Genomic DNA, 21776 nt, shown 5'->3' on the forward strand with positions numbered 1-21776 from the left:
TGCAATGTGTGTCCGAACTCATCTTTGACAGAACCTGTCTGCTGTGATAGTTGCGACTCCCTGGTATATCATACCCCAGGGGGAGTCGTAACAGGGGGTATATATATTACATGATTACCGAGACTAGAGGGTCTCTGAAAACAAGGAATGTTGGCTTAGAATGATTTGGAATGTGGAATTTGGATATGAGAATGTTGAGCTAGAAAATTAATGGAGACACTGGTATTTGATTTGGTTAATCCAGGTATGACGTTTTGTGATTACAATTAAATTGGGTTTTTTTGTGATGCTGGGGCTAGTATAACAACAATTAGAATGGTTATTTCCAAGTGCTGGTGGTGCTTTGTTAATATAACCTATATGTACTGTCAATTCACAGCAATGTAATGGCTTATTGCAGCTTGGCCTGGTTTTGATCCCGTCCGCTGGGTTTTTGCTATATTGTTGTGCTTGCAGCATACATATTCTGAATATAGGGTCTTGGAAAAATATTGTGATGTAGTTGGATAACGGAAGAGGGGTTAATTTGACTGTTTAATGGTTGTCTCCTCTAAAAAGCGTTTTATTTGGGCACAGGAAAAAAGAGGCGACGTTTCAAGTGTTGACTCGCTGGTTTGGAAACAGAAGATAACAATGCTGCTTTCGCAGCAAGAGTGGAGGTCATAGTGAACGGCTTATGGCGTTTTCTGTTTGGACTTTTCAGAAGTCATTTGAGAAGTTATGCGAATGCTTTCGCATTCATTTTTGGGGTTTTTAAACAGAAATGTATATTAAGGTGATAGAAAATCTGTTTAGTAAAAGGTTAATTTGGTAAAAAGCTTTGGATTTGGGAATAGCGCAAAATAGTCATCTTTGAACAAATGTGGATTTCAGAGGGCTCTTAGTTAAAGGAAACTAGCGTTTGGAGGATAAAATAATATTCATACTATTTCTGAATAGTTTGATTGTTCAAAATACTTTAATCCAGGAGGTTGGCTGGTTAAAGAAAAAACAAGAATGAAAAAATTAACAATATTATAGTATATTGGTGACAATTTGAGGTTTTTTAAAACATTAAAAATTGTAATTAGGAAATGCCTAACAAAAGGTTGATTTCTCTAATTTAATTGTTGTAGATTTTTGTTTTGGTAACAGGGAACTATGGGAAATGACTTGTCTTAAGTAAACGTCATATGAGGTGATTTACAAGGTATATCTTAGGTATTGAGTTATTATTGAGTTATTTGGCTGTTAACAACATCAGACGGGAAATTAACAATGCAATAGGGGCATGAGAAAATTCATGGCATTCATCCAAATAATTAGGTGAATTGTAAATAAAATAATTGGTTTGGGATGAACATATTTTCCCTAAGACTGGAGTAACATGGAATGTTTTTCAAAGTGCACTTGAAAGAACATTGTCTGTTGTCCTGGTGGGAGGAAATATGCTTTGGCACAGGTCATATTGATGACTTTAAGGATATTACGGATTGGATAAACATTGGTCAATTGATACAACCAAATAACCTTGCTTTCTATTGCTTTAAGGGCATGCAAATTTAAGAGAACTTTAGCTTGAAATTCATAGCATTGCAATGTTGGGGTTAATACGCCTGAATGTTACAGTGATACCGAGTGGCAATAACAAGCTTAGATAAGGGGGGAAAGGAGAAATTCTCCAAATTCCAAAATCTGGCTTAGAAACAGGTTATGTTCGTCGCTTTGGGTTTTGACAGGATATGTCGGTGCATGAATTCTGGGATATTTTGGGAATTGGGGACCCCATATCTAAAACAAATTCGAGACAAATGTGTAAATAGGCTCTATTTGGCGCTGGATGCCCAAATTCTATTGGGGCCTTTCATGTTTTGAAACAAGTGACGCTTTAGGTAGATGGATTGTCTATGAACAAAATGGGATGGGCAAAATTTGCCGTGTTATTTTGGTTCATAGAATTTGGACTCAAGGCGACGTGATAAAGGCCATAGGCGTCATGTTGCATAAAATAGGCGTGGAGGAATTTTCTTACAAATGGGGGAGATTATCTTATCACCTGGATGGAGTGGAAACAAATTTGGATGGCCGCGTTAAAAGGTGATTGGCATGCTATTAGAGGGAATTGGGATTTTCCAAAAAACCTGATAGGGGGGCCATTAGGTCATGGCGGCTGTGAAAATAAAAACCTTAGATGTGAAACTATTGCCACCTCAATTCTGGGAGCAAACAGCTAAACTGGTAGCATTAGAAAGGGTATAACCTTATGTCAAACATGAAGGTACATTTTTTACTAACGGTTAAAATGCTAGAGTGGGTGTGTGTGTCTTCAATGATCTACTAATGAATGCGGGGTGGATCCAGACCTTCCGGAATGTGAGGTATTCCTGGCGTCCTCGAGAATTTGTGGATTTTCTACGGGTACTCCAGTTTACTCCCACAAAATGAAATTATGGATGCTAGACTGGTTGAACACACTAAATTCTTCTGTTTATGAGTGTGAGCGTGAATGATAGTTTCTCTTTTTGTGTTTTTTGATTGTCGGCCACCGAGACATAATCTATCAATAAAAGATCAAGGTTGAAAATAATTTGGGCTTGAGTCAAGGGAAGTCCTATGTCTCGACAAGGGGGGTGGTGGCCTTGCTACAACGGCACTACAAGGCTTATGGTTTAAATCTATATGCATACCTACATACCCATTTCCAAAGATACATATAGATTTTATTGAATTAAGTAAGATATCATTCCACGATATGGAATTCCAGAAACTATCTATAGTGATAATGACACCCATTTTGTTAATATAACAATTGCCTACCATCCACAATTGGCGGACCTTATATGAGGTCCTGTTTGGTAGACCTTATAAATTGCTATTATTCACTATACAATGACAATTGGATGATGAGTCAAATCTAGCAGAAAAAAAAAACCACATTTAGACTATCAGAGGGAGAATTTGCTTCTCAACAGGAAACGGACGATGTGACGATGATTCTTTAAGACTGGGTGCTGATACGCAGCATAAAAGAAGAAACATCGGAGTAACGCAAGGTGGGAGGGTCCATGTTACTGAAAGGGGACACGGATGAGGGAGATTTTTGCTTTTCAACAGGAAACGGACGGAGTGACGTTGATTCCTGCAGACTGGGTGCTGATATGCAGCATAAAGAAGAAACATTCGAGCCACGCAAAGTGAGAGGGCCATGTTGCAAACCACACCAACGGCTATTAAAGTAGCCGTGAGGGGAACACGGATGCGCCTTTCCCACAGTAAGAAGGTTGTCTAAATTGAAACGTTTCAAGAGGAAAACTCCCTAAACAAAGACAAAAAGTCATGTTGAAAACAATTATTGCTTTTGGGGCAATGAGATTAATGATGATTGTGATTCTATTCCTCTCCACAGTAGGGTTGTTTTCTCCAGTTGGAGAGAAAGGCGGAGGCATTTCAATTGAGGATACACCTTCTTACGGGAGGGTAAACCGAGAAACATTCACATTTACATTTGATTAACATTACCTACTAAATCAAATTTCCAGACATGCATTCTAGATTGCAACGTCCCGGTTGCCATACAAGGGATCAATCTATGGTGGGAAATATGTGTGGTACATTTACAGCAAAAAAAATGGAGATTGGGAAAAGCCTTGTTGCAGAAATTGGTCAAGATTGGAAAGAATGGACTGACATATTAACTTGTGAAATTTATTTCTGAGACAGGGATTTCCCAAACGGGGGGATAATTGGGTGCTGTTAAAGGAGTGTAAAGAAGGCAAGCAATATGTGGAGCTACTTTGGTAAAAGGGTGGTCTCAATTGAAACATTGAGGGGACGGGTAAGATAAACTTTCTGACTTAATAAGATACAGGAAACACCAATATTTATTGATCATTGCTCAGCAAGCAATACCATAAAACTATAGGGAACTCTTTTATATTGGGTTTGACGTCTCCATATGGTTTCAATTGAGACTAAACCAGGTTACGAAGGATTAGAACAAAGCGTATTTCTTCCGCCAGGACAACAGACAATGTTCTTCAAGTGCACTTTGAAAAACATTCCATGTTACTCCAGTCATAAGGAAATTATGCCCATCCTAAATCAATAATTTTATATACCCCAGCCAGGTACAATTTACCTAATTATTTGGATGAATGCCATGAATTTTCTCATGCCACTATTGCATTGTTAATTTCCTGTCTGATGTCATTAACAACCAAATAACTCTCAACACCTAAGATATACCTTGCAAATCACCTCATACGATGTTTACTTAAGATAAGAGCAATTTTCTATAGCTTCCTGTTACCACAAGAAATATCTACAACAATTAAATTAGAGAAATCAACCTTTTGCTAGGCATTTCCTAATTACAATTTTCAATGTTTAATAAAAGACCCACAAATTTTCACCAATATACCATAATATTGTAAAAATGTCCATCCTTGTCTTTTCTTTAACCAGCCAACCTCCTAGATTAAAGTATTTTGATCAATGCAACCATTCAAAAATAGTATTAATATTCTTTTATCCTCCAAAAGCTAGTTTTCCCTAATTAAGAGCCCTTTTGAAATCCACAATTGCTCAAAAATTATAATTGTGCTCTATTCCCAAATCCAAAGCTTTTTCCAAATCAACCTTTTACTAAACAGATTTTCTATCACCTCAATATACATTTCTGTTTAAAACCCGAAAAATGAATGTGAAAGCATTCGCGTAACCTTGCATTCCTTGCAGACCATGTATTGCTCTTATTATGAAATGTCCAAACGGAAAGCGCCCTAAGCCGCCAACTATGACCTCCACTCTTGCTGCGAAAGCAGCATTCTTATCTTCTGTTTACAAACCAGGGAGTCATCACTTGAAACGTCGCCTCTTTTTTCCTGTGCCCAAATATAAAGCTTTTTAGAGAAGACAACCATTAATAAGTCAAATTAAACCCTCTTGCGATATCCTCTTATATCGCAATATTTTGCCAAGACCCCATATTCAGAATATGCTGCAAGCACAACAATATCATAGCAAAAACCCATTTTCTGCCCTCAAGTTTGCTTCAGCACCCTCCATGACCAATTATTATTATTGCAATGTCTACGACAAACATTTTTTTTGGATCCCTTCTCATGGAAGTTTTTCAAAAGATGAGATTTTTTGTCAGCTAGCTTTCAAGTGTTTATTAAAAAATCGGAGATAACCTTTTTAATTGCGGACATCTACTGGTTAAAAATGGAACAGCCACATTGCAAGTCTTGTGCGGATGCATACCCTTGATTCAGCCATCACTTTTTTGTGTTACAAAGGCGGCTTATAGGCTATGAAATACGGTACTACACTGTCAGATTGTCCCTTTAGGGGTTTCCATAGCGAATCAACATCTTCTACTTGACCCCGTCCTTTGCATCATCTTCCAGTACACCAGCCGATTTTAAATCTCACCTCATTACATGAATTTACCTTCTCCTAAGGTAACCTCAAACCCTTTCTCTGGTTGTTACACCCTCAACAACTTTCTACCTATAGACCCACTCTCTCATGTGAACATGTCTAAACCTTTGCAGTCTTGTCTCTTTGACCTTGTCTCCACAATATTCAACCCACACTGTCCCATTTGTCTCATTTCTAATCATATCCAAGATGGTCAGTCCTCAACAACTTCATCTTCACAACTTCTAGACTCCTGACTCTAAGCCAAACCACCTTCAATCCTGTCAGGCCCCAGTCCAGATTAGTGGCTAGTTGTGCCTGCCACCCAATCACGGGGACAGCCCCTAATCACTCAAACGCTTCCAGGTGTGATTCACCAGCCAGTGGGGAATATTTAAAGCCAAGAAAAACATGACCACACTGCTAGATCGTCTTAATCAGTCCACTGTTAAGTACCCTCTTGTATTATCTCCTTGCCTGCCTCTGGTAATCTACGACCTCTTGTTTTCGCCCCCAGGATCCCGACCACGCTCAGCCCCACGAACACGGACCATGGACAACTTCTTAACTCTCACTCATTGTACCCAGCACTCTGGACTCAACGACATACTCCAGTTACCGATAACCCTTCCTCGACAAACTACTCCCCTACCAAGGGAGTCTTTTTGCCCGTCTCTTGGACGATTCTAATAAAATTCGATATCCAGACTTGCTCCCCTTTCCTGCGTTGGGTTTTTCCATCTCCGATCGTAACAGCACGATCTAGCTGACATGGACCCCGCAGGTTCAAACCAAACCCCCACCAGCGCCACTCTTGGACCAGCACAGCCAAGCGATCCACTTCCTTCTGACTGACCAACTCCAGTCTCACCAAAGGTAACCCCGGTGCTGCTGCTTGCCCCTTACAGTGGGGTACATTTCCTAGTTCTGTGCCGTCTGGTATTTGAACAACAATGTTTTACCTACAGCTCAAACCAGAGCCAAGATCGCTTACCTCATCGACTGCCTTCAAAATGAGGCTTTGGAATGGGCGAGCGCCAAATGATAGTGGGGCTCCATTATATGCTCCTCCTATGCCGAATTCACCGCAGAGGTCCGAAAAGTCTGCGACCACCCGGTGCGCGGCTGGGAGGCAGCTGGGCGCTTGAGGTCTCTAAGACAAGGCAACCTAAGCGTCGCCGAATATTCAGGAAAGTTCTGCATTCCAACTCCAGGACAGATTTTTGGGGGGGTCTAAATGAGGCGATGAAGGACGAACTTTTGGAAACTCATGTGACCACCACTCTTGTCGACTGAGGAACAGACGAAAGCTTTATCGATCGCTCCGTGATCTCTAGGCTTGGCATCGGGACTTGTACTAGAGATAGACCCCAGAAAATAACAGCCCTTGACGGACGTACCTTAAATAGAGTGGAGCTATGGACAGACTCAGTTCTACTCCGGCTATCCAGGAACCACCAGGAGATGGTGTGCCTTTATCTTTTGGACTTCCCGTAGGCTACTATTGTTCTAAGCCTTCCTTGGCACAATCCAGTGATCAATTGAGGCGGACCCAAGGTGGTAGCCTTGAGCCCAGCCTGCCACACCAAATGCCTCCAGTCAGCCCACGTACCAACAAGGTCGCCTCCGAGGCAAGACCCCCCTGAGTGCTATCTCCGCATCGCCCGTATTACTGTGTCATTAACCTATTGCCAGGCGCTTCTCTTCCCAGGGGCCGGATGTGAAGTATAGAATGTATTCTTTACTACTTTTATGCTGTATAGTCACTTGGATAGAATTTTGCAGAGACTAGTGGTAAGTTTCCTTCATAACACCTATGAGTTAGGGGCAAGTCATTTACTAAGACACGCCCATTTCTCTGTGTCACTTCGTCCCGCCTTAAGTTTGTACCTAGGTCACATGACCCTTTGTTAATAAAAGGGGCTACTCTGTTGGAGGTCGGTAGGGGATTGGAACTGGTCAGGCAAGGAGACGGACTCATCTCCAAGCGCTGGCACCTCCCGACCCCTCCCTCAGCTGATGTCTTTGAAAATCTCATCAAGCCGACTCTGCGTGTGCTACCTCTGATCCGAATTATTGAATGTATATGGTCTTAAACCTGACATTTTCTGGTGCCGAAAAACCCGGGGATTCATTTCTGAATTTCTCGGACCGCGGTGGACTGAAGGCCAAGAATTACTGACGTCAGCCCTCTTACTTTGAAAGAGGGGGCATTTCGGTCGATCGCGGCCCGTTTGAAGAAGGAACCCGGCCGGAGAGAGGATGCACGTACAAGAGACGGTAGGGCTGTTTAAAATTTATATATAACAAGGCTGGTGAAAATCCCGTTTTTCCTCTCGTGAAAAAGTCGAAGAAAAACGTTCCATAAATAGGAAATATTTGCATATCGTTGGGGAGTATGTATGTCAAAAAAAAAATAAAGGGAATACACAAGATATGCGGCGAATGTACACTTCGGCCATAGGTGACATTCGTAAGGAAAACTGGTGACGCGGTTTAGACTAGAGGGTGAAAGAATCCCTCGTAAAGGATTTTTGGAGATTGTTAAAAATAAGGGAAACCTTCCAAAAATACAGCACCTGATGAGTAAAAGCGCTTGATAAAAGTAATCTTCATATGAAGTAGATATATATATATATATCAACCGAAAGGATATATATATATATATGAACCTGAAATACGCCGTGACGCGCGCAAGCCTTGCAAAATAGTAAAGAATCAGAGACACAGAGAGAACAAAGCACATGGTTTGGGGAAAATTGTTAGTGGAACCTTTGCAAACTATTCAAAGGAATTTAGAAGTAAAAAAAAAAGCTGTAAACAAAGGAAAAAAAGCTACTTAGGCGAATAAATAAGCGTAGACAAGTATTTAAGAGATAATAAATTGAGACGGGGTGTCCCTAGAACAAAAGAAGAGATGCGAGCGGGCGTAGAAGAAAGGATGAGCACATGGCAGGGAGAAGATGGCCGACCAAAGGATGAGCACATGGCAGGGAGAAGATGGCCGACCAAAAAAGAGCCGCTAAAACAAAGAAGAGCGTAGCAAATGGTCATTCTCCAGCAGTTCACACTCCCCCGACGCAACGAGACGGAGGATGGGCCAACTCAACCAACTCCGACGCAAAGAAAGGGGGGTGGCCTCCTCAATAGATTGCACAATGCTCTCAAAGCACCCCACGGTGGGGCCATAGGGAGAGAGCCCCCACCAGCCCAGGCCCCCACCCCCTGCACAAACAGCGAGGGGTGGGGGACTGAGAGAGACAGGTAGAGAGAGAAAGTTAACAGAGAGAAAGATAGAGACACAGAGATGTAGAGAGAGAGAGAGAGAGAGAGATGTAGAGAGAGAGAGAGAGAGAGAGATGTAGAGAGAGAGAGAGATGTAGAGAGAGAGAGAGAGAGAGAGAGAGATGTAGAGAGAGAGAGAGAGAGAGAGAGAGAGAGAGAGATGTAGAGAGAGAGAGAGATGTAGAGAGAGAGAGAGATGTAGAGAGAGAGAGACAGATAGTTGATAATGTTATGATATATTAGTCACAAATTATGGGTCCTTTATTAAACACTGAAATTTATATAAGGAAATTCTTAGTGAAAGGTTATTTTTCCTCAATTTAATTATGGTAATAGTGAGCCCAGAAAATGGCTCTTATTTTAAATATAACCGCCTTCTTGGAGCGGATAGGAATTCAATAGGGATTCCGCTAGTGCAATTTAGCTATCCTCATAGCTAATTTAGCAATATGAGAGTGATTTGTGATTCAGATTTAAATATTAAGAATCATCCAAATTATTAAATGAAGACAAAGCAGAAATGGCATTGATCCAAATTATTAATGATATCAAACGAGAAGTTTACAATGCAGAAATGGCATTGATCCAAATTATTAGGTAAAGTTTAGATAAAAGTTGAGATAAAATAATTAATTTAGGATAAGCATGATTTCTATAGGATGGAATAAGATGAATCATGTTTAGTGCACGAAATATAATTCATTGTTTTTCCATCACTAGATGAAATATGCTTTAGTGTGAGTCATATTAATGACTATTAACCTAGTTCTTTTGAGATCGATTAGTGCTGATAAGACAGCAAAAGGTGGTTAGCTGCCAATAAGCCCTTTTCAGGGATGGCGCTCTCCACTAGTGATAAAAAAATTGCAGACCACTGATGTCTGATTATGAATGAGTGTGAGCGTGAATGGTTGTTTGTCTTTTTGTGTTTTTGATTGGCCAACCACCAAGATATAATTGATCCCTTAGATATCAAGGTGGAAAAGGATTTAGCAAATTGGAATCAATTTCTGAAACTGCCAATAAGCCCTTTTCAAGGATGGCAGCGAAGGATTGGAAATTTGAAATCAATTTCTGAAATCGCCAATAAGCCTTTTTGGATGGCGATGAAAAATCAAGGAAAATTGTTTAGTCCAAAGAAATTTTTTGATGATAATGCATTGGATTGGAGGAACAAATCTGCAATGCGAAATTTTGAAGCACTGAGAAAAACAAAAACAGTGCATCATATGAAATTCCAAAGTACCATTGATTTATAGGGATAATGGCATCCAAATTGTGTTAACAGATTAATTGACTGAATTGACAAAATGTTCCATATTTCGTTACCATACCAAACGCCATTATTCACTACACGATTGGAGCTGAAGGATGACTCTAATCTGGCTATCTGTATAAAAGAAAAACTTTAAAGAAACACACTAATTTTGAGTTAGCAGAAGAAGACTGTGTTTTTCAACAGGAAACATGGAGAAGACGCACGAGCAACCCAAAATGAGAACGTCCATACAACTCTTGCTGACCAAACAGCAGACATGAAAATAGCTGAAAGGAGGATGCAGATCCATCTTTGCACTGTAAGGAGGTTCTCTCAGTTGAAACGTTTGAGGAGACAGGTAAGATAAGCTTATTGACGCGATCAGACGTAATGGGAAGCATCCAATATTGATTGGAAAGATTATTGCTCGAGGAGCAATGCCATAAACCATAAGGAACTTTTTATATTGGTTTTATTGTCTCCATAAAAAGTGAAAGCGTTTCAATTGAGAACAAACCTTCTTACAGATTTTTAAAGTAAACAATTAGAGAGAAAAGAGAAACTACAATGGATAGATATGTAACTAAATTTTGATTTTATGCCAGATTATTGGAAAATGATGATTAAGAAAGTTTTAAAGGAGATGATTGGCAAACTCCAAAGACAATGGAATATTACATTTGATAAAAAGACTACTAGTTTGGGATATTTTGAATTTCAAACAACTGAGTTTAATATGCAACGCGATACACATTGTTAATTGAATTGGGAATGAATTTTAATTGCCCTAAAGGAAAATTATGCTAGAAAATATTAACCCTGATAAACAAGGGGTGGTTACATTTTAGTAGGTTAAATTCTTTTTAGAATTATAAATGTTTACATTTGTTTCTGGATATTAATTGATGTGAATGTAACTGTTGCAGAGAGCGGGAAAGCTGTTTTCCTGAGGAGAAGGCAGCCTGGTTTGCTCTTTGTATTTTTCCTATTTTTAGCATGATTAGTTAATTTGTGTAATTGCAGGAAAGGAAAAATCAAATATAGTTTTTGATGTAAACATGGAAGCAGTGATCAAAATAGAATAACAGCTAGTATATCTACTTTTGACTGATAAAGCATTCAGATTTTCACAAGCAAAGTGATGGAATAAGTAAGATTGTTGTGATTTTTGTCCATTAGAGAATTAAGCCCGACCAAGTGGCCGTATGCAGGTGTTGAGCACGCGCTAAAGACGACAGCAGCTAAAGCAGCAGCGCAAACACTTACTGCACAGTATTCACAACAACAAAAACTGAGTCAAAAACAGTATTAATTGATAGGCAAAACATTGCATCACATAAGGTAGAGATGCATCTATACAGAAAGAACACAGAACAGTCTGCAGAAGACCTGTACACAGCTAAAGGCCTAGCGTGCCTCCCAAAAATTATTCCAAAATTGAGCCATGGATTGAACCATGTCTCAACAGGGGGGATGACGGACATGGTACAGTGTGTGTTCCATGTCCCAGAGGTCTAAATACCTACTTTTAATTTTTTGGTGTTTGATTTGTTGCAGTCATGGTGTGCAAGGTAACCTCAGGCCCAAACGAGGACAACGTCCAAAAGAGTGTGGGACTGGTAGAGCAAACAAACGTTCATGGAAGACCATTTCAACATCCTTTATGGAAGGTGAAACATGACAAAAGGCTAAGGGCAAGGCAGACCTAATCACAGAATGGATGGTAACATGTTTGGAGAAACTTGTCCAAAGAACAGGCAAGCTGCCGTGATTCCCTTTTGTCTACTTTGCAGGAGGTGATGAAGCCAGGTGACTGGATGCTGATCCTAGTCATAAAAAGGAAGTCCTGGTTCTCTCCATGATGGGAAGACCCATTCGTGGCCCAACTCACCAACTTCCACTGCCGCAAAGATGGCTGAAATGTCAGTGCTTTCACCAATGCCAGGTCAAGGTAGTTCGAGACACAGGTGACTCTGAGTAGACTGGAAGTTGGACGGTATCAAAACCCTTGTCCGTAAAAAACTCATCAGTCTACTCACCTGCCACGAGCACCCCTCACTTAACCTTGAGCTTCCATAGACTTTGCACCTCTACATATAGGCCACAGTGAAAGCTGTTGCCACTCACATCACAGTGACTGTACTGTCAGTGACTGCCTGGGCGTGTCTGAAAGCCCCGCCCACTGAGACTCTAGTTGGAAAACAAGATGGTGACATACTCCTATTACAGAGGAGAGTGAATTGGTATGAAAAGAACAATCTGGAGAACTACTATGAAGAAGATGTGTGGTATCCTGACATCCTGAATTCACTGGGTCTAGACGTCGCGCTTAAATCTGCAGTGAGGCAGATGAGATGCATTCCTTTTAAGGGTAACGAACATAACAGTAAGCGATAAGGGACCAAAATCAGTGCAATTCAAACCACATGATTCAATCTGGGGTGGTGGTGTTCGGTCGTGACTACAAGTGGTCCACTCCCCCAGAAAATCATACTGTCGCAACTTTGCCAAATCCGAGTGGGTAAAGTTATGTAAAGACATTGAACTGTTACACGAGTGTGGATTAACCAAACTGATCCTGGCCCTACAGGGTATAGCCGATGATTTAAAAGCCCTAAGGGAAATGGAGTTGCAGGAGGATGGAGCCAATGATGGAGATGCGTGTGCCATGATGGGAGAACACTGCTGCACCTTCATCCCAGATGAAACCAATACATGACTCGGGCTATAGCTGAAATGAAAGCCTTGGCCAACACGGGTCGTGGGTTTTCGATTGTGTTTAAATTTGCAACTCCCTCACTTGCGATTTTGTTACGGTTCTGTATTTTCTATGTATGAAAGTTATGATTCGAAATACTATCTAGCACATGCTGGTAACTTACAATGACATACAGTATAACCGCGTGGCAAATCATAATGGAGATTCTTCCACTCTTTCAAAGTGTGACGAGTCTCGGTATGTCGAGTGCTTCGGGTTATTGTACTTATTTTGACTTAAAAACTGTGTCCACTCATAAAGAGGGACGCAGACGGATTTTTCTCGGATAACCCTAAAATTACCTCAAGTTTTTGCCTCTGCCTTGACAAGTGATTTTATTGTTTTCCATACCCCTTGATAAATAATGCTGATGATATTTGCATTCTAGAATCTGGATAGGAGGGATATAAATTTATGTATTTCATGAAAATTCTTTCAAAGTAACTATAGGGGGGAAATGTGAAGTATAGAATGTATTCTTTACTACTTTTATGCTGTATAGTCACTTGGATAGAATTTTGCAGAGACTAGTGGTAAGTTTCCTTCATAACACCTATGAGTTAGGGGCAAGTCATTTACTAAGACACGCCCATTTCTCTGTGTCACTTCGTCCCGCCTTAAGTTTGTACCTAGGTCACATGACCCTTTGTTAATAAAAGGGGCTACTCTGTTGGAGGTCGGTAGGGGATTGGAACTGGTCAGGCAAGGAGACGGACTCATCTCCAAGCGCTGGCACCTCCCGACCCCTCCCTCAGCTGATGTCTTTGAAAATCTCATCAAGCCGACTCTGCGTGTGCTACCTCTGATCCGAATTATTGAATGTATATGGTCTTAAACCTGACACCGGATCTACAACATCTCCAGGCCTGAGCAGGAGGCACTGGAGAATTACATTTCCGATGCTCTAGCACATGTGCAAACTAAGGCCTGTGGACCATATCCGTCCCGTTAGGCTTTTTGATCCGGTCCGCCGACGTTGTACAACTTATAGTAAAAATTAACGACCTCATTAATTTCCCTTTCCCCTTCAGTACCCTCGTTTCCCCGATAGCTGGCGCACTAGTCTAGACCTTTGTTGGAGTGTAACCTTCCAGCTGCCATTTCCCCCTTCGGTAAAAATGAGCGGATCAAAGAAAGGAAAAGTGGACACTGAGTGCCGAGTGTTTAAAAAAAGTGGACAACAAAATATTTTTTTACTGATGTACGATCAACGGCTGTATTTCTGATATGCCAAGAAACGGTTGCAGTTTTCAAAGAGTTCAATATCAGCCGTCACTTTGCGACAAAGCATATTAACTACGCTATCAAGCAGTCAACTCAAGAACGAGCGGCTTTGGCTCAGAAGTTAGCAGCTAATTTACAGACTCAGCAGATTTTTTTTCCGCCGACAAACTGCGATTCAATTGTCAAGTACCAAGGCAAGTCTGCTGGAGTTTTTGAAAGAATGTATGGTAGAGACAGCAGATCTTGTGTCCGGAAAGCAAAGTCAAGTTTGCAAAAATCAGTTTATCATGCAGGACAGTGACTCACCGTGTGGAACTGATTGATGAAGATTTAGTCAGCGAGTTATTTAAAAAGGCGTAGACCTTTAATTTATATTCACTAGCGCTGTATGAAAGCAACAACATTAAAGACACTGCTCAGCTCCTAATTTTTATCCGAGGGATAAAGGACAGTTTTGAGATAACGGAGAAACTTTTGAGAATGGAATTGCTGATGAGGAAAACGTGAGGAGAGGGCTTATATGAAAAGGTGTCTGCGGTCATTGAGGGAATGAAGCCTTGGAATAAACTTGCCAGTGTCACCGCGGACGGATCGCCAAATTTAACTGTGAAAAAGGTTGGGCTGCTGAAAAGAATCCAAGATAAAGTGAAAGAAGAAAACATTGACCAGGATTCTATTTTTCTTCACTGCATCATTCATCAACAATCTCTCTGTAAGTCTGTATTGCAGCTTAATCATGTCGTGGATCCAGTTGTAAAACTTGTTAACTTCAAACGAGCAAGGAGACATAACCACTGTTAGTTCATTACTTTCCTAGAGGAAACCGATGCGGATCACCAGGACTTACTTTACCACACTCGTGTCCGCTGGTTAAGTTTGGGGAAAGTGTGCCAACGAGTGTGGGTGCTCAATGAGAAGATTCGTTCGTTTTTGGAGAGAATGGGGAAATCAGTCCAATTACCTGTGCCGAGTGATAAGGACTGGCTTTGTGACTTTGTGTTTGCTGTGGACATATTGTCACATATGAATGAGCTGAACGTTAAGCTGAAGGGGAAAGATCAGCTTGCACACATGTACACAAATGTGAGTACCTTCAAATCCAAGTTGATTTTATTCTCCAGCCAAATTTCAAACAAATCTTTTGCTCATTTCCCCACAATGGTCATGCAGAAGGCCTGAGACGTAAATAAATACTGCAAATCACTGGATGACATGTACAGAGAATTCTGTCGTCGTTTCACTGATTTTGAAAAAAAAATGAGAAGTCACTTCAGCTGGTGTCCTGTCCCCTGTCACAAGACACCAAAACAGCACCACATGACTGCAGTTGGAGCTGATCGATCTTCAGTCTGACTCCATCTAAAAATAGAAGTTACATTCTCTTAAACTGAATGACTTTTACGCTTCACCTAATGAAGCCACGTTTCCAAACCTCCAGAGGACAGCACAGAAGATGCTGACATTGTTTGGCTCGACTTACGTGCGTGAGCAGACTTTCAGTGTCATGAACTTTAATAAAGTCCATTACAGATATCGGTTAACTGACCAACACCTCAAATTTATTTTGAGAATTGCCAGCACAAAACTAACTCCAGATTTAGATGCACTGGCAAAAAGGGAGAACAACAACACCGTTCCCACAGAAATGTGAGTTTCTCTACTGAGTTAAAAATAGCAACTTGCACATGTACGCACAGCAGCAGTACAGTAGCTTAATTAACATGCCATGCCGTTCATCCCTCTGAATTTAAAGACTGTTTTCTTTCGTTGAATAATATTGTTTTTAATGTTGAAATTTAAATTAAGTTTAAATTTGAAAATACATTTTCACCTTCAGTTGTTTCTTTTTTCTTACATTTCAATCCCTAGGTTTGATAAATTACATTGCGTGTCTAAATGCTCTTGGCCCGGACCCTCGGTCAAATTTTAGTATCCATTCTGGCCCGTAAGTCAAAAAGTTTGTCCACCCCTGCTCTAGCAGCAGGACAAATTCGCCCATCGTCCTCCCCTGTTGGGGCTGGCTTTTTCTTTATCGACAAGAAGGACGGTTCGCTGCAACCCTGCGTCGACTACCGAGGCCTGAACGAGATCATGGTCAAGAACAGGTACTCGTTACCGCTCATTGATCGGCCTTTATCCCGCTGAACGATTCATTTTTTCAAAGCAAGATCTCCGCAATGCTTACCATCTTGTCTGGATTCGGGAGGGGGACGAATGGAAGACGGCCTTCCCTGGGCAATTTTGAATACCCAGTGATGGCTTTTGGCCTCCGCAACGCCCCAGCAGTGTTCCAGTCACTGATTCATAACGTCCTCCGAGATATGTTCAATCAGTTTGTATTTGTCTATCTTTTTTTCCACGTAGCCTTGCAGAGCATGAGCAGCCGTGTGCCTGGTGTTGCAATGCCTCCTGGAAAACCGCCTATATATCAAGGCTTAGAAATGTGAATTTCATGTACCACAAACCACCTTTTTGGGGTATGTGGTGGCCGACGGGGAGGTGCGGATGGATGCCACAAAGGCGGAAACCGTAACTCAGTGGCCCAGGCCCAAAAGGAGAAAGCTACAATGCTTTTAGAGGTTTGCAAATTTCTATAGGCGTTTTATCAGGAACTATAGCGCGTCGCCGCCCTCCTCACAGCACTCACATCCACGAAACTACCGTTCCGTAGGTCAGACGCAGCGGAAGCGGCGTTCATTGATCTGACATCCCACTTTACTTCTGCTCCCGTTCTCGCCCACCCAGACCCTAAAATAGCAGTTCCAGGTGGAGGTCGACAGCTCGGAAGTGTGGGTCGGCGCTGTTTTCTCCCAGCGCAAACAGGCGGAAGGTGCTAGTCAGCCTTTCACGGTTCCAACAGACCACAAAAAAGTTGAATACCTCAAGTCGGCTCGGAGGCTGAACCCTCTTTAGGCGAGGTGGACCATGTTTTTTGTAGGTTTAATTTCATGTTACACTATATCCCAGGTTCCAGGAACAGGAAGCCTGGTGCGTTATCCCGTGTTTTCCATCCCCCGAACTTGGTGGAGCCCCCAATATCCTAGCCCCTTCCTGCAATGTGGCTATTATGAGGACTGGGCTGGAGGCTGAGGTACTGAGTGCCCAAGATTCGGAGCCGGAGACAAGATGAGGTACAAAGAAGGACCTTTATGTTCCCACCCCAATGCATTCCAAGGTGCTTGAATGGGCCCACACCTGCCACCTGACCTGCCCGCACACGGGCAGTGTTGCGCCAACGCTTTTGGTGAGCGACGTTAAGGGCAGATACACGATCCTTTGTGTCTGCCTGCCACGTCAAGTCCTCCATCAAGCCGAGCTCCAGTGTACTCTGTCCACTCCCAATTCCTAGCCGTCTCTGGACTCGCATCACAACCAGCTTCTTCACATGCCTACCTAATTCCCAAGGTAGCACTGTCATACCAACCATCATTGACCAGTTTTCCAAAGTTGCACACTTCTCCACCCTCCGCAAACTACCTTCAGCCCAGGAGATGGCCACCCTCCATACGCCACCTGCATGGAATCCCGGCCGACACTGACTGGGGTCCACAATTCACCTCTCACATCTGGTCTGCTGTTCAGCCCTTAAGATCACAGCAAGCCTCTCCTTGGGTTAACATCCACAGACTAACGGTCAGTGTGAGCGCACCAATCAGCAGTTGGAGACAGCGATTCGCTGCACCACCCATGCCGACCCAACCACCTGGAGCGTGGAGTATGCACACAACTCCCACCCTAACTACTCCTCCAACCTGTCCCCTTTCAAGAGTTCCCTTGGCTATCAACCCCTCTTGTTTCCTTCCCGTGACCGGACGTTTGGTCTTCGGGCGTTTGGTCGCCCGGACGTTTGATCGCCCGGTCTTTTGGCCGCCAGGTTCGCTCCCTCTTATGAGACCTGACCAGATGTGGCCGTATCTGGTAAAAGGCTCGGGCTGCGCTTCAGCATGCTTCCACTCGTGCCCAAAGGCAGGATAACTGACATCGTGCTCCCGCACCAGCCTATGTCGTTGGTCAATGGATATGGCTGTCCACCCGAGACCTCCCCCTAAGGACCGAGTCCCGGAAGCTGTCCCCCCCCCACCACTTCATCGGCCACTACGAGATCGAACAGCCCCTCCGCATCCACCGCCGCCTCCGCATCCACCGCCCTTCCGCATCCAGCGCCCCTCCACATCCACCGGCCCTCCGCATCCACTTCACTCTTCACAATTCCTAAGTCAAGCCAGTCACAAAGAGCCTGTTGTCCTCCCCGACCCTCCCCCGCCTCCTCCGCTCATGACCGATGGGGGCCCGGCATTTCTTATGGAACGGCTTCTGGACGTTCGCCGCCGGGTTCGCGGCCTGCACTATCTGGTAGACTGGGAGGGGTGCAGTCCTAAGGAGTGCAGCTGGGTTCCTGCCCGCCACATCCCGGCCCTCATCCGGGACTTCTACCAGGACCACCCGGGGGCTCGTCGTCGCCGGACAGGTGACCCGCGTAGGGGAGGGTGTACTGTCAGGTCCCGGACCAGATTGGTGGCCAGTTGTGCCTGCCACCCAATCACCGGCCCAGTCCCTTATCACACAAACGCTTCCAGATGTGATTGATCAGCCAGTGGGGAATATTTAAAGCCAAGAAGAACATGACCACCCTGCTAGATTGTCGTAATCAGTTCACTGTTAATTACCCTCTTGCATTGTCTCCTTGCCTGCCTCTACTAATCTAAAACCTCTTGTTTTTCCTCCCAGGATCCCGACCACGCTCAGCCCCACAACCACGGACCACATCCTTTCCTCAAGTAACTCCCCCCCAATCTACTCACTTTTTGCCTTTGCCCGTCTCTTGGACGATTCTTATAAAGATTCGATATCCGGACATGCTCCCCTTGCCTGCTTTGGGGTCCTCCATCCCCGATCGTAACAAATCCTCTTTTCTAAAGCAGACGGCTTCTCTAAGTTCTCCTCTACCTGCTGCCTGCTCTCAATTCAGTTCCCAATATCATTTCTGGTTGTCTAGTTCTAAGAGAAACTATGAGCCCCATAGAGAAAAGGCTTTGTTTTCCTCTCATGGTCAAGTTCATAGATTTTTATAGTTTTTTATCCAATGGAAATTGTTTCAGGAGATGGTTTGAATCCTAAGAAAAATGATCCCATCTCAAATTCAACAAAGTGTTTTTTGTCCTGTGAGATAGGTTAAAGGTTCTCATCTTGAGGGTGGATTCCGGGTGAAGCTTCCGATCCGGGCAAATTTTGCTCTTCGTCACGACAGAAAGCTTTCACTTCCAAAAGCTTCTACGTAATGAAAATTGACTTGTCACAAGATGAATTATTAGTCCAGATATAATGTTCGAATACATTTTAAAGCAGGGGTCTCAAACTCAATTGACCTGGGGGCCGCTAGAGGCAGTCTGGGTGAGACTGGACCACATCAGGATTTCCACAAGAAAGCGCTGATAAAACATTCCAACGTTATCAAAAATCTTTATTTTTTAACAAAAAATAATGAATTAAATAAATTAACTTAAAGATGAATACAAAATAAATCAATCATTAATAAAAAAAATTAAATAATAATGAGCATACAGTAGATATACAGTGGCTGGCTAAGTAGAGAAAACTAATTATTTTTATTCCATTTCAAATGTCTGTATTAACAGCTCTTTAACCTTTAACTTTCTGAACTTGAATGGAACATTGAACATGAAATATCTCTTGCCTAGTTCTTGCTGCTAGAGACCTGGCAGCGCTTCTTCTCACATAGCTGAGTCACATTTGGCTTGAGGGAGGAAGCAGTGGAGACCCTCAATAGAGCTTGAAGATGCTCATCCGTAAGTCTGAACCTATTCCATTTGAAGCTCAGGAGGGGCATCTTGCATATCAAAGGAGAAGGGGTCTTGAAGTCTGCAAATCTGTGATCAAATTCCTCCTGCCGCTTCGAAATGGCCTCAACATATTTTTCACCACAGAATGGTGTGCCTGCATCTACAAGAGCCTTGCATGTTGGGAAATGGCAAAGGTTTGTCTGAGACAGCTGGGATTTCCATAACTCAAGTTTAGTGCAGAATGCTCCCACGTTGTCATCGGCAGCACTGACAAGTTGCCCCTGCCCTTGTAGCTTCTTGTTCAGTACATTAAGCTCATGTGTGATATTAACATGGAAAGCTAAGTCCATGAGCCATTTGGGATCACTTAATACACAGAAACAGCAACCCCGTCTATCTCCATGAAGTCTTTTACATCTGCTCTCAACTCAAAAAATCTCTTCAACACTTTCCCCTGCTGAGCCAACGTACCTCATTGAAGTAGACCACATCCCCATATTCTGACTCAATTTCCTCTAAAAAGCACGGAACCTTCTGTGCTTTAGGCCCCTGGATCTGATTTGGTTGATGCATTTCACAACGACAGACATCACATTGTCAAACTTCAGGCATCTGCTGCAAAGGGCCTGCTGATGAATAATGCAGTGCAGAGCTATGGCCTCCTCCCCACCTTCCTCTTCCAGTTTTTTTTTGAACAAGTGCTACCAGTCCATTCATCCTCCCCATCATTGATGGGGCTCCATCAGTTGTTAATCCAACAAAGCTCTTCCATGGCAAACCGACATTCTCAATGGCATCACACAGCTGGTGAAGCAATTCCTTAGCGGTGGTCTGACCGTGCATTAGAATTACTGTGAGCAACTCCTCCATCACTTCAAAATTGTCATCAACACCACGGGCATATATTGCGAGCTGGGCAGTGTCCGTGATGTCAGTGGTCTCATCAAGAGCCACTGAATATACACTGCAACATTGTGCTTTCTCACACAGTTGATCATAAATGTCACTTGACAGGTCAGAAATGCGCTCTACCACGGCGTTGGCAGAAAGGCGGATGTGGTTGAAGTGACTTTTCTTTTCTGGACAGACAATATGTGCAGCCTGTAATATGCTCTTTTTGATAAATTCACCTTCTGTGAATGGCTTTCCTGCTTTAGCAATCAGCTCACAAACGGCATTATCGACTGCTGCATTACTTTCTTTGGTAGCTTTCTTGAATTTATTCTGTTGCCTCAGAAGACGTGTTTTAAGACTGGCAACCTGGTTGGCTCTCTCATCTCCCTGGTATTTGTCGTACTCCTCAGCATGTCTCGTAGTATAATGACGTTCCAAATTGTATTCCTTGTGCACCCAAACTTCTTCAGTGCAAATGAGACACGTCGGGGTGCCCCTGTGCTCAACAAAGAAATATTGCACTGCCTACTTTTCTTGAAACTCTGTGCTCAACACTGACCTTTCTCTTCACGACAGGCTTTGAAACAGACATCTCTGGGGCTGTAACATGTGTTATCACTTGGAATGAGAGTCGAGTTGAACTTTTAACTTTCAAGTCGCGCGGGTCTGTGGCGCATGTGCACTTTCGCTCTCCGATCGTATGTGATTACGGCAGCTCTCCGAATTTCTCAAGTGTAATGTTCACGCACTTACTGTTAAATTTCAGTTTCACTGGCGGAGATGGCTACAGACACAGACACAAGCTGTATCACGGATCATAGCACCTCATTCAGTTCTATGCTGAGAGCAGCAAAGGACTACTGTGCACGCCGAGCGGAGTGATTGGCTTCACGGCTTCTCCTCCGCCCAGCTGATTGGAGGAATGAATGAGTGAGTGAGCAAGGCACTGGACAGCCCGGCCAATGTCCCGCCCTCCAGAGCCGTATACCTCACCGTGATTGGTTCATTCAGCTCCGAAAACAGTGTCATTTATATCAATCTTGCGGGCCGCATGAACATTAATCTTTCATATTAAGACGGGGGCCGCAGTTAGCCCGCGGGCCGCGATTTGGAAAGCCCTGTTTTAAAGGTTCTTCAAGAGAAAATCATAATC

At 43.0% G+C, this 21776-nt stretch overlaps 1 protein-coding gene and 1 pseudogene across 5 annotated transcripts in view; one reads left to right on the forward strand and one right to left on the reverse strand.

Annotated features, from left to right (window-relative positions):
* Positions 1-2060: 2060 nt before the first annotated feature.
* On the forward strand, positions 2061-15197 carry LOC144195362 (general transcription factor II-I repeat domain-containing protein 2A-like; annotated as a pseudogene).
* The window catches only part of LOC144195361 (protein Spindly-B-like), a 59495-nt gene continuing 52731 nt past the window's right edge, over positions 15013-21776 (reverse strand). For all 5 annotated transcript variants that reach the window (XM_077714950.1, XM_077714947.1, XM_077714949.1 and 2 more), the window contains one exon: positions 15013-15287. In XM_077714950.1, the coding sequence (XP_077571076.1) occupies positions 15273-15287 (15 nt within the window). In that variant the 3' untranslated portion in view covers positions 15013-15272. The remainder of the gene's footprint in view (positions 15288-21776) is intronic.

This window comes from Stigmatopora nigra, chromosome 4 (assembly GCF_051989575.1).
Source record: "Stigmatopora nigra isolate UIUO_SnigA chromosome 4, RoL_Snig_1.1, whole genome shotgun sequence".
NCBI lineage: Eukaryota > Metazoa > Chordata > Actinopteri > Syngnathiformes > Syngnathidae > Stigmatopora > Stigmatopora nigra.